This window comes from Amblyraja radiata, chromosome 37 (assembly GCF_010909765.2).
Source record: "Amblyraja radiata isolate CabotCenter1 chromosome 37, sAmbRad1.1.pri, whole genome shotgun sequence".
In the NCBI taxonomy this organism is placed as follows: Eukaryota; Metazoa; Chordata; class Chondrichthyes; order Rajiformes; family Rajidae; genus Amblyraja; species Amblyraja radiata.
This window is the reverse complement of record NC_045992.1, coordinates 4,135,085-4,148,347: the sequence shown is the minus strand read 5'-3', so window position 1 is coordinate 4,148,347 and position 13,263 is coordinate 4,135,085. Positions and strand designations below refer to the sequence as shown.

Here is a 13,263-nt window from a genome sequence, read left to right as displayed (position 1 = left end):
GTTCGTGAATAATGGGATGGCAAAACACAACCCATCTGGTGGAAGCAGCCTGCTGCCCTTACCTAGCTCCGTCATCATTGGGATATTGGCTCCTGTGATGACGGAAGTCGGTCGCACCAAGCCATGGACTGGACTGCTATCTGGTGATGTTCTGTCCATCCCTGGAGGTGTGAATCCTACAAAAATAAAGTAACAAGATCAAATGTCCATCTCTCCAAATAGCAAGATCTGCGTTTCACTGAATGATCCTGCCATCCTGCTTTAGAAACATAGAAACAAAAAAAATAGATGCAGGAGTGGGCCATTCGGCCCTTCCAACCAGCACTGCCATTCAATATGATCATGGCTGATCATCCAAAATCAGTATCCCGTTCCAGCATATTTCCCATATCACTTGATTCCGTTAGCCCTAACTCTCTTGACAACATGCTTTGTGGTATTTGACCCTGCATGGGAAAGGCTCCCCTTAATTGCGAACTATCTCCAATCACAGAGACTTCTTGTCCAATCAAACCCTCGGCCGTTCATTTTTCCTCCACAATAAATACATGTTCAGTGTGGACAGAGTCGGCTAAAGTCGAACTTTTTATTTGCACAGAGTACACAAAAAGATCAGCTTGAAATGGAAAGACTAAAAAGTAAAGTGCTGTCGTAAGCCCTCATTATAAAGCCCTCTGATGTGCCACAGTCTTGATGCAACATGTGTTACTGATAAATAAAGTATAGCCAAACTCCAATCTTTCCATTGAACCATGATTTCTCATGGTTCCTGAAGGGAATGTTATAGTGAGGGGCTGCAGTACAAAGAAAGCTGCCAACATCTTACAGTAAGTTCAGAGAAGTGGCATGTACTTTCAAGCCAATCACCCCCAAAAAGTGGTTAAGAATTCTAATTGATGAGCATCAACTGATCAGACACTCTGCAATTTGGAAATGTTAGGCACAGTGAACAGTAACTCATGTGGCTTCCCTTAAACCCAGTTCATTCCCTCCTTTCTAATCTTTGTTAAATCTTTTCGTCCAAACTCATTTTCGTTTTGGTGCCTGCATTAATGTTTTACCATGCCAACAAGCCCAGTAGCAGTAGCCTGAAATAATTCAATCAATAAAGGTCACTTGATCCCTGTTTAGCATTTACAGGTTCGCCATCATGCTACTGATATTAATTTTACATGTTTCCCATTTTGCTACTACATAGTGAACATTAAATCCTTTGTATCAGAAATGTTAACATTCACCATCCTTATAAAACCCACAAACATGCCATTTCTTTTGAAGTCATAGACCTTGGCATTTTTCATTTTCCATGTTCACAAGTCAACACCTAAAGCCAGTAATGCAGTATACATAATACATAGACTTCAGGTTATTTTAGAGAGAGCTTCAGGCCATTAGTTAATACTGACACAATAAAAAATCCAGCCTGTTGGCTTTTAGAATTGTTTGCTTTACTTAACAAAACATATACTGATCTTAAAGATTTTAACAAAACCATATTCTTCCAATTGAATTTTTTAAGCAAACACTCTGAAATTGTTTCTTTCAAATGGAAATGTGCACACATTTTGTATTTCTAGAAAGCTTCGACTGAAGCAAGGAGTCACATGCACTTGAATATCAGGGATAACACTTCTGTTAATGGTTGAAGACCACAGAGATGTTCAGGTTCCCTTAAGTCAATGAAAGCATTACGTTTATCCCAGGCATTGTCTTGTTTTTTTCCCCGCAAGTAACTTGTGCTATGCAATTTCTGTTGAAGAAGTGTTGATAATGTATCATTCAGAATGCCATCGACAAAAGGGAAACAAGGGCTTTTATTATTTGCATGCAAATTTCCTGGCTGCCATTTAGTTCTCTATGCATTTCCAGCTCTGTGAACCTTGCCAAACTCAATTTATAGAAATTACTTGTACCTTACACAAAGGGAGACTGAATGAATGAGGAGGTCAAAATCGTTTAAAATCATTAAGTGAGAATAAATGGAACTTTTTGACAAAGTGGAGTTGAATGCCTAAACACATTGAAATTGTATTATCCTTGCCCTCCATAGCAGTCTCTATTTCGAACTGTTTGGATGTTTCATGTCTCAATAAAAATCAAGCAACTCTGAGTTCTGAAGGGTGGCAGACTCATGTAATTAATGAGGGAACTTTGGAACCTTTGCGAACATCAGGACTCAACAAACACTTAATGTTCAGGACTTAGGACCTAGCTGTACACTACAGCATCAAAGCATACCAGACACTGCATACATAGGCTGTCCAAAGCGCGGGCAATGGCATTAGAATAATATGGGATAACCTTGAATTGCATGAAACATGTATTAGAGAGGGCAGAGAGTAAAGAGAGTGATCATACAAAGGCCTACACTTGGGTCATCATTATTTACTTCTCCCTGTGAAAAGTCAAAGCATTTATTGCATTTAATTCCCTAGCCCAGAGGATTCCTCTACAAGATGCTGACATTCTATATAACACAATGTTCAGGCTTTAGAACTCCCCTGTTGTTTGAGACTCTTACTTACTGTGGCCTTGCATGGGCACTAATATGGGAGTAATGAAAAGGGAACCTGACAGTGTGCCTCTGTAGTATTGGTGACTGAGGACTATTGTATGCAGCACACAGATCAAGGCACCAAATGACACATTTTAAGAGGATTCAGTGACACTTAACAGATACTGAACGCAAACAATTGAATGATAGAAAACCATCTAGTCAACAAGATAAATAAAGCCCAATGACTGGATTAAATACTTTTTAATATCACATTAGTATCTGATGCAGCATAAATTATGCAAATTTCAAACCAAAGCTTATGTGAAAATTATGCAGATTATAACTTGATTAGGCTTCTATCAGGAGATCCAATTTGGCTTTTTTATCTATTAAATTCCAATAAATGAAGCATCTGAATAGGTCCCCAGAGCAGCTGCAGTAATAACTGCACCAGTAGTTGTTTCAGCATTTGATGTTTAAATAGTTTCACATATTAAAAGGGATGGGAGGGATGAGGGGAGAGGATTGTTCTTGTAAATAGGCAAGTTTATATTTCCAGTATGTCAAATCCAGAATGTGCAAGTCAGTCCCCTGGACATCCTGGGTGTCATGGTACAAGCACAAAGTAATCATCTACAGCTGGTTCCCCTCTGTTATCAGGTTTCTGAACGGTCCTTCCATAGGCTAGGGTACTGTCCAATTCACCTCTACCCCATTGCTGACATTGTACCCTTTCTATGGAACTGATGCACTCCAATGCTGGGAACTATATTCTTAACTGTATCTTCCCATTTGCTCTACCTATTGTACTCAAGTTTGATGCGATTGGATTTATGCCTCGTATGATCTGATCTGACTGGACAGTTTGCAAAACAATGCTTTTCACTGTACTTCGTAGCATGTGACAATAATAAGCCGAAACTTACCATTAAGTGCAAGTGATTACTATATAGATCAGCAGACTGCTTGCACCCTGTTAATAACTATGGGATGCAAGGCCCTTATTAATGACCTCCACTCTAGTCTTTGATGGCTTCTCTCTTAATCATTCTACAGTGGAAGTAAACATGTGTTGAGTGAAGAGCAAAAATCACGTAACACGGTGGCATAGAGGTAGAGTTGCTGCCTTATAGCCCTGTCCCACGGTACAAGTTCATTCCAAGAGCTCTCCCGAGTTTAAAAAAAATCAAACTCGTGATAAGCACGGAGAATGAACGGAGCGGGTACGTCGGAGCTCGGGGACGTCTCTTAGCGCTAACGGCAGGTACTCGGGAAGACTCATAATGGCAGGTAAGCACGGGAAGACTCGCGAAGATTTTTCAACATGATGAAAAATGTCCACGCGAGCCCCGAGTACCGACGAGTGGCCATTACCGTAAATCTCTGAGTTCGAATCAGGGCAAACTCGGGAGAACTCTTGGAATGAACTCGTACCATGGGATAGGGCTTTTACAGCGCCAGAGAGCTGGGTTCGATCCTGACTATGGGTGCTGTCTGTACGCAGTTTGCTCGTTGCCCCCATGACCACGTGGGTTGTCCCCAATTGCAGAGGACATGTTTTTAAGGTGAGAAGGGGTGGTCCCCTCACTGCCTCTAATACTCTGGAGAAAGCAAACCAAGTTTGTCCAACCTCTCCTGGTAGCTAATGCTCTCTGATCCAGTCAATATCCTTGTGAACTTCTTCTCCAACCTCTCAAAAGCACACAGCATTCCACATTTGGCCCAACCAAAGTTCTACACAGCTGCTCAGTGACTTCCCAACTTTTATACTCAGCACCCTGACCAGGAATGCCGAACGCCTTCTTTACAAACCCTATCCATTTGAGTTCCCCCTTTCAGGGAGCAAGGAACTGGATAGAGTGGATGTGGAGAGAATGTTTCCGCTATTGGGAGAGTCCAAGACTAGAGGGCATAGCCGCAGAATTAAAAGGACGTTCCTTTAGGAAGGAGATGAGGAGGAGTTTTGTTAGTCAGACGGTGGTGAATCTGTAGAATTCATTCATTGCCACAGACAGTTGAGGAGGCCAAGTCATCGGGTATTTCTAAGGCGGAGATTGACAGATTCTTGATTAGAAAGTGTGTTAGGGGTTATAGGGAGAAGCAAGAGAATGGGATTGAGAGGGAAAGATAGATCAGCAATGATTGAATGGCAAAGGAAACGTGATGGGCTGAATGGCCTAATTCTGCTCTTATGACATGAATATATTAAATAAATCAAAGGGAATTATATTGATGAGATTATTCCAGGCATATATTTTTGACTAAACCTCTTTCTCATGTGTCTGAAGAATCGAATCAACCATTTTGCTGTAGTTACTACATGACATCCATTAAAGATATTACTGAATGAGATTGATAATGACAATTTTATTTAAATTCCAGATTATTAATCTGAATTTAAATTCCACAAACACCACAGTGGGATTTGACCTCAGGACTCTGGTGTGATAGGCCAGATCTCTGGATTGCTATTGTGACAATTTAAACACTGTACCACCACTAAACCTGTTACAAACCACCTGGAAATGATTGCACCGCTTCTTGCTCCAGGGTAGAATAGTATTTACTTGCAAAGCAAGGAAAACAACAACAAATTATAGGTGTGTTGTTACATGGGTATATTGAGAAAGGACAGAAACAATGATTAAGACAGCATGGACATGGTAATGAGAGAGGGGTGAAAAATGAACGTGTTTCGCAGGAGTTCAATGGCTTACGTGCAGGAAATGACCAAATTGACACAGAAGCTCCCACTCACAATGATGCTGATTAGTGAACTAAATATTATCTTTATACTCAGAAAATAAAACTATTCCATTACAATCTGGATCTTTAGTTTGGGTTTTGCCACAAAGTGGCCAAAAGAAAGGCTAATAATGAAAGGTCGGCTGTAATGATTCCAAACATGTTGTTACAACTCATTAACTCTAATTATCATAGATTGGAAGTTTAAATAATCGGCATTTTTGACACAATGATACAAATATCGATTCAACTGTGCGAGGAGCTGCAGTGATTCCATTCTTTCACTGCGGTGAATAATTCTACACAGAGTGGTGCAATGTGCAGCAGAGGTTTAATAACTATTTCACAATAACACTGATTTTTAGTTTAGTTTAAGAGATACAGTGTGGAAACAGGCCCTTCGGCCCACCAAGTTCGTGCCGACCAGCAATCCCCGCACACTGCTTCTATACTAACACCAGAACTAAAGGGCCCGTCCCACTTGGGCGTCATTTACGCGTAATTTACGCGTCACGGCGCATGCCGCGCACATGATGCACGCATGGTATGCATTACGCGTGCATGACGCGTGGTGACGTCGGCAGTGTTGCGCGGTCGTGCACGGTGCCCAGAATTTTGGTATGTACAAAATATTCACGTGCCATCTACGTGACGCGCAAATGACACCCAAGTGAGACAGGCCCTTAACTGTTGAGCCTTCCCAAGGTGAGCTGGGCCTAGCTCAATGAAACACACAAGTGAAGGGAGGTGCCCTCAATGATATGCTTGCATCTACACCATCAGGTTTTTTGTGTGTATTTGTTAACATGTAGTTGGCTGTTTATTGCAAATAGAGTTAGTTACTGACCTTATGGGCCTGTCCCACTTACGCGACTTTTTCGGCAACTGCCGGCACCCGTCATAAGTCGTTGCAGGTCGCCGAAAATTTCCAACATGTTGAAAATTCAGCGGCGACCAGAAAGACACTACGACTCTTTGGGCGACTGAGGAGACGACTCACGAACATACTAGCGACACCCTGGTGACATGTCGCAGGGTAAAGCCTGTATGGTCAGGAGTAGACGCCCAAAGAGTCGTACCTTGTTCTGGTCAACGCTGGATTTTCAACATTGAAAGATTTTGTTGAAAATTTTTGGCGACCTGCTGCGACTATGACGGATGGAGACAAGTCGCCAAAAAAATCGTGTAAGTGGGGCAGGCCTATTAGTATAAGTTGGTATAATCAGTTTAGATAATACTTTGGCTTTGGGCTTGATTTTCTTGGTTGAGCGCTTATCCTGGTGTCTTAGCACAATACTTTGTGTTTTAATGGTAATTCACACAAGAGGAACAATGTATAATTTTACCAAGCCAATTAACCTACAAACATCTACGTCTTATGGAATGTGGGAGGAAACCGGACATCCCGGAGGAAACCCACGCAGGTCACGGGGACAACGTACAAACTCCATACAGACAGACACCCAAAGTCAGGATCGAACCCGGGTCTCTGGCCCTGTAAGGCAGCAGCTCTACCATTGTGCCACTGTGCCGCCCTTTATATGATATTGAGCAGGATAATAACCTTTGCTGAATGATGGCCAGGGTAAGCTCTGAGCATTGTGGTATGCATTCATTTCAAACTCCTTAATGCTGGAAATGATTTCCTTCTTAGAGCTCATTTATTACTGAGACTGGCAGGGGAAGGGTGCCCTCAGAAGTCTTCCTGTGATGGAGCTGACAGGAAAGGTTATGGAAATCATTTAAAAAAAGTAATCAAAATGTCACAAGATGAGAATCTATCAAGTTGCTCCAATGTCAAAGACAAGAAAGAGGGTCCCAAAAGGTTCCGAGACTCATCTTATTTTGATGATTATCTTATTTTATTTTTAACAGTGTATTTAGGGCGGAGGGGTTGAGATGAAGGATTTGTCCATTTCCTGAGTAGCAGACAAATGGGGGAATAAAAGATTGTTAAGGGCTTGGACACACTAGAGGCAGGAAACATGTTCCCGATGTTGGGGGAGTCCAGAACCAGGGGCCACAGTTTAAGAATAAGGAGTAAGCCATTTAGAACGGAGACGAGGAAACACTTTTTCTCACAGAGAGTGGTGAGTCTGTGGAATTCTCTGCCTCAGAGGGCGGTGGAGGCAGGTTCACTGGATGCTTTTAAGAGATAGCTAGATAGGGCTCTTACAAATAGTGGAGTCAGTGGATAGGGGGAGAAGGCAGGAACGGGGTACTGATTGGGGATGATCAGCCATGATCACATTGAATGGCAGTGCTGGCTCGAAGGGCCAAATGGCCTACTCCTGCACCTATTGTCTATTGTCATAAATGCTATGGGAATTCTGGAGAAACATGTTTCCCCAGTGAATGGGGAGAAAGTGGGACTCGCCCTCCCCTCCCCTCCCCAAAAAATACAGGGGGGGCGAGATGATGAGTAGAGGGGTGTTTAAAGGGAAGATGGATCTATAACTGGGAGAAAGGAACAGACGGATACAACGATGGGTGTCTCTGGAAAGAGAGAGTGGAGGCAGATATTGAGCAGAACCATGGCTTTGAATCAATGGGCCAAATAGCCATTTGCTCTCCTGTTAATACAATCCAATCAATGGAAATAAGAGCAACTCTTCAAAACATAAAATGGAACCAGTGGAGCGCTTCTCCATCGGGGTAACCGCTGGAGAGGAGTTGCACCAGACTTTGGGCCCTGATGTAGTGTGGATGTAGATGTCAAGAGGTTTGTATAGTTTTACAGCCCAGTTCAGCAGGTCACCAACTCCCCACCACACTTCAGATCTTCCCAAGAGCTGGGGAGGATGTACTTCAGGTCAGGATACTTTCTACAGAAAGTTTACTGGAGTATTCGATGACATGGCAAATCTCTTTAAATTTCTAAAGTCGAGCATTCATTGGGACACCATCTATGTGACAAATCATCCTGATGTTCACACCCAGGAATATGAAGTTGTTAACTCACTCTATCCACTATCGATCCACCAATTAAAACTGGTGCAGAGGCTCCCTAATTCACATTTATGAAGCCAATGATTAGTTCCTCGGTCTTGTTGACATTCCTTGGTACAAGGATAGTATGGGGCAACACAAATTTGGTTTTGAATCCAACTATGGGTTGGGTGAGGTGGGCGGGGGTGGGTGAGGTGGGTGGGGGCAGGTATATCTCCACTTGTTTCTATTTTTCTCTTGTTTTTTTCCTTTTCCTCTCTTATATCTTGCTTCACTCTTTGACCACACTACTTTGGTAGTCTACGGGTCCTATCTCTTGTTCTTTTTTTCTTCTCTTCCCTCATCTTCAGGTTAAAAGGTCAAAATTGAAGCTGTACAATAATTGTATAATTTCACATGCCGAATGTTTTATTCTTGTACAATTGCTTCTAATAATTTTTTTTTTTTTTTTAATATTAAAAAAAAAGACATTATTGCAGTATTGTCTGTCTTGCGGCATCACTCAACGGGGTGTTCAAGCTCTCTTCTGAGAGTTCTGGATATGTTAATCTTCTGGATATAAATCTTTCATGGTTCAATTCAATGCTTCGATGATACTTCATTGTCAAAGGCACTAGGTGCACTGAAATTCTTTGTTTTTGCATACAATCTGGTAAAATCATACAGAAGACCACCTAGGCAGTGCGCAAAGAGTCGCCACATTTCTGGCACCAACAGACTTGTTTTGCTAAACATAGGTCTTGCACACAGTCACTGGACCAGGGATACAAGCAAGGCACTGAACAGACTCCACTGCCCTCCTCTCTCTCTCTCTCTCTCTCTCTCTCTCTTTTTCTTTCTATCTCTCTAACACAAACACACTATCAAACAGTTGATCAACAGTGGACTGAAACTTTACAGAGAGTTCAGAGCTCAGAGTGAAAAATAAAACAAAATGAATGAGAAAAAAATCAGAGCAGATTCTTGGCAGAGGATTTCGATCCAAGATCATAGATTGAAAAGTGCATAGACAGAGAGGGTCTAAAAATGGAGTCATCAAAGGCAAGGGTTGACAGCTGTTAGTTGGACTTTCATCTTCAGGAGTTGAAAGCTGCACCATTATCATCTGCCCACAGGGCATGAGGACAGTGATCCACACATCAGACTGTGGGAGAATCAAGGACAGAGAGCATCGAGGGAGCAAAGAATGCAGTGGGACTATCATCAAATTGGTATCATGGGTGAGAATTCTTTAGAAGGAACTGCAGATGCTGCTTTAAACCAAAGAGAGACACAAAAAGCTGGAGTGACTCAGCGGGACAGACAGTATCTCTGGAGAGAAGGAACGGGTGATGTTTCATGTCGAGACCCTTCTTCAGCTTTTTGTGTCTATCAAGGGTGGATAATATCGGAGTCATTTGTATTAAGCTCTATATCGACAAAAGCCCTTTTTCTGAACCATAAGGCATAACCCTCTCCTGCCAAGCAGAAGATGCAAAAGTTTGAAAGCACCTACTTCCAGATTCAGGAACAGCTGCTTCCCCTCTGTTTCCAAGCCAGGGTGAAGTCCCAATCTTCCAACCTACCTCATTAAGGTTGTGGAACTTTTTTCTCTGGAACTGCAATGCTACAATACTGTAAACTATATTCTATACTCTGATATTCTTAACTTTGCACTACTGTTGCACTTGTGTATGATTGTGTTCACTTACACAAGCCATGATCATATTGAATGGCGGTGCAGGCTCGAAGGGCCGAATGGCCTACTCCTGCACCTAGTTCTATGTTTCTATGTTTCTAGTATATTATTTAATTTGATGGCACGCAAATAAAAGATTTTCATTGTACCTTGGCACATGACAATAATAAATCAATATTAATTAAAGTTGAAGGAGAACTTTTCTATTTGTACAGTTCATCCTTTTTGCATTACATTCAGCCTTTATAAATATTGCCCCAGGAACATGTATACAATTAGTGTAGGAAGGAACTGCAGATGCTGGTTTACACCGAAGGTAGACACAAAGTGCTGGAGTAGCTCAGGCAGCATCTCTGGAGAAAAGGAATAGGTGACATTTTGGGTTGAAACCTTTCTTCAGACTCAACTTGATTGTATAATACAATTAGCAATAGTTGAATAGGAAGACACCCCTGATAGCAACGGAGTCTCACAATACTGCATACAGGTATCGCTTTGGACTTCTGAACTCAATTTTGGTTTAGTTTAGTTTTGTTTAGTTTAGAGATACAGCGTGGTAACAGGCCCTTCAGCCCACCGAGTCTGCACCGACCAGCAATCCCCACACACCAACACTATCCTACACACACTAGGGACAATTTACATTTTTACCAAGCCAATTAACCTACAAACCTGTACGTCTTTGTGGTGTGGGAGGTAACCGTGGATCTCGGAGAAAATCCATGCTGTGCAGACAAGCCCCTGGAGTCAGGATCGAACTCGGGTCTCTGGCGCTGTAAGGCAGCAATTCTACCGCTGCGCCACCATGCTGCCTAAAGTGAGATCGTAACTCAACCCATTGAGACACGAGGGGTGGAAGGTATTTCCAGCTCAGGTCGGGCTCTCTGGAGATGCCTCCAAGCATAAAAATCCACAACCAGCAAACTAAATGGGATGATGGATTATGGTGGGAAGAAACCTTTTACAAATGCCGAGCCCTTCCTTTATTTGAGCTGACTCAATTTAAACAGTAAAGTATAAATTAGGTAGTGGAGAGTTGCAAATAAATCAAAAATAATTAATATGCAACGTCTTTAATCATCCCTACCATCAATATGCCACAACTCCTGAAATATATTCCAGTTCCAAAAAGCATCTGCATGATAACAGAGCTGCTGTCAAGTTTGCAAAATTATATCTTATTTATTCATTTAAAAAGGTGAAATAGTCAACATTACAAATCATCAAACCTCACTTTCTGTTCTTTTAGCAGATCCATTACAGAGAAATATGGAAAGTGGGGATTTCACACCTGAAAAAAAGCCATCTCCATGTATCACCGGGAGGAAATGCTCATATTCTCCCCCTTCTTCAGTGTCACAGTTATGTAATAAATATATTGTCCTCCAGTGGCTTGGTGCTTCGTTAAATGCTTGTTGGATGGTGTTTCCACAAGGGGCATTTCAATGTGGAGGAGGTCCAGCTTTGATCCCACCCAGCCTGTACAACTTTACTGTGGCTCTGCCAGATGACAATGACAGTCACTGGAGACCAACTTTGCTTGAAATTACACCTGGACTCAGAGTGCCCTGTATCTCACATAAAAGACACAGATAGACCAAGTGTCAGATTCAGGTGCATGGGAGAGTGCAAACCAGATCTGCCTTCCACCTCCATCTCCAAAGCCTTAAAATAAGCAATGAATGAATCTAAAATGAAAGTTCCTCCTCGTGCATCCAGAAACTGCATTGAAATCTGGATAGAGGATGCGCTGAGTGAGCTACCATTTGGTCTTCATTTCCTCACCCATCTACCAATGAAACCCTTTGACCTGAGTTCACCTATCATTTGCCGGGCTTTGAACCCCCTCCCTACCTGTTTACCACTTTTCTCTCCCCTACTGCGATCTGAAGGGTCCAGACCTGAAAGAACATCTATCTATCCCCTCCACAGATGCTGCCCGACCCTCTGAGTTCCTCCAACAGTTTGTGCTTTACTCCTGCTTTCAATTCTATGAGAGGGAAAACAAACGCATAGTCCCTTTATGATGGGGCAAGAGAGGTTCCTGCTCCGTCCAACTCCCCATCAATATCTAGGGCCCAAACACACATCTCTTGCAATTACTGGACCTACAGAGAGAACATGGTTGCCTTACAGGGAGCACTTGCAAACTCCACAGAGGCAGAACTTGGGGAATCAGGACTGAACCAAGTCATTGGACCTGTGAGGCAGCAGCACTAATTGTAGGTCAATTCCCTCTAACTAAGCCTGCCCGTGTTATACAGACACCATGCAGTCACCAGGAATAGACTACTGAGATAAGGGCAAGGACGTTGACATTTCTGCATCTGAATTCCCTATGAAGTTATTGGAATTCAATGCAATTTTAACTTGGCAAGTTACCTGGACAGGTACATACCTGGAAGGTTTCATACCTGAAAGGAAAGGTTGAAAGGGATATGGGCCAAATACTGGCAGGTGGGCCTTGTTAGATGGGCCATCTTCATCAGCATGGGTATTGGGTTGAAGGATTTTGTTTTGATGCTCTCTAACTCGAGTTGAAAGGAAAACCTCGAGTGGCCTTGCTGTTCTAGAATGCATCGAGATAAAGGACTGTACTTCAAATTTCGAGGCTTCTCTAGTGGGCATTTATCCTTTCCACTCCCCCCACCACATCGCTGCCATTATAGGAAAGATATTGTCAAGCTTGAAAGGGTTCAGAGAAGATTTACGAGGATGTTGCCAGGACTAGAGAGTCTGAGCGATAGGGCGAGGTTAAGAAGGCTGGGTCTCTATTCCCAGGAGAGCAGGAGGATGAGGCGTGATCTGACGGAGGTGTTAAAATCATGAGTGGACTAAATAGGGTAGATGCACAGAGTCCCTTGCCCAGAGTAGGGGAATCGACCAGAGGACAAAGGTTGAAGGTGATGGGGAAAAGATTTAATAGGAATCTGTGGGGTATCTTTTTGGTGATGGGTGTATGGAACGAGCTGCCAGAGGAGGTAGTTGAGGCTGGGTCTATCCCAACGTTTAAGAAACAGTTAGACTGGTACATGGATAGGACAAGTTTGGAGGGATATGGACCAAACGCAGACAGGTGGAACTAGTGTATCTGGGGCATGTTGGCCGGTGTGGGCCGAAGGGCCTGTTTCTACACTGTATCACTCTCTGACTCTATAAACTGTCGTGGGGTGATCCCAGATCCTGGCATTTGCCTGGGCTCATAACACGTCCCACCCAGAGCAAGTGGGAGCTTCACCCCCGGGTGTCAAACGCCGAGACCTGTAGTTTGGAGCTGAGTTGCCAATTAGTAAACAAAAATAAATTTGGGGTTAGAGGCAGACTTCTTCATTGGCACAGCTGCTGTTTGCATCTGGACACCTGTGGTGTCACCTATAAGGCAACTCTACTTGTG

General features: G+C 42.8%; 1 protein-coding gene across 17 annotated transcripts in view; it reads right to left on the bottom strand.

Moving 5' to 3' along the window:
• The window catches only part of kcnma1 (potassium calcium-activated channel subfamily M alpha 1), a 525,320-nt gene that overhangs the window by 49,499 nt on the left and 462,558 nt on the right, over positions 1-13,263 (bottom strand). For all 17 annotated transcript variants that reach the window (XR_004410008.1, XM_033012640.1, XM_033012641.1 and 14 more), the window contains one exon: positions 63-176. Coding sequence is in view for 16 of the 17 variants with exons in the window: in XM_033012640.1 (XP_032868531.1) it covers positions 63-176 (114 nt within the window). In the remaining variant the exon portion in view is untranslated. The remainder of the gene's footprint in view (positions 1-62; positions 177-13,263) is intronic.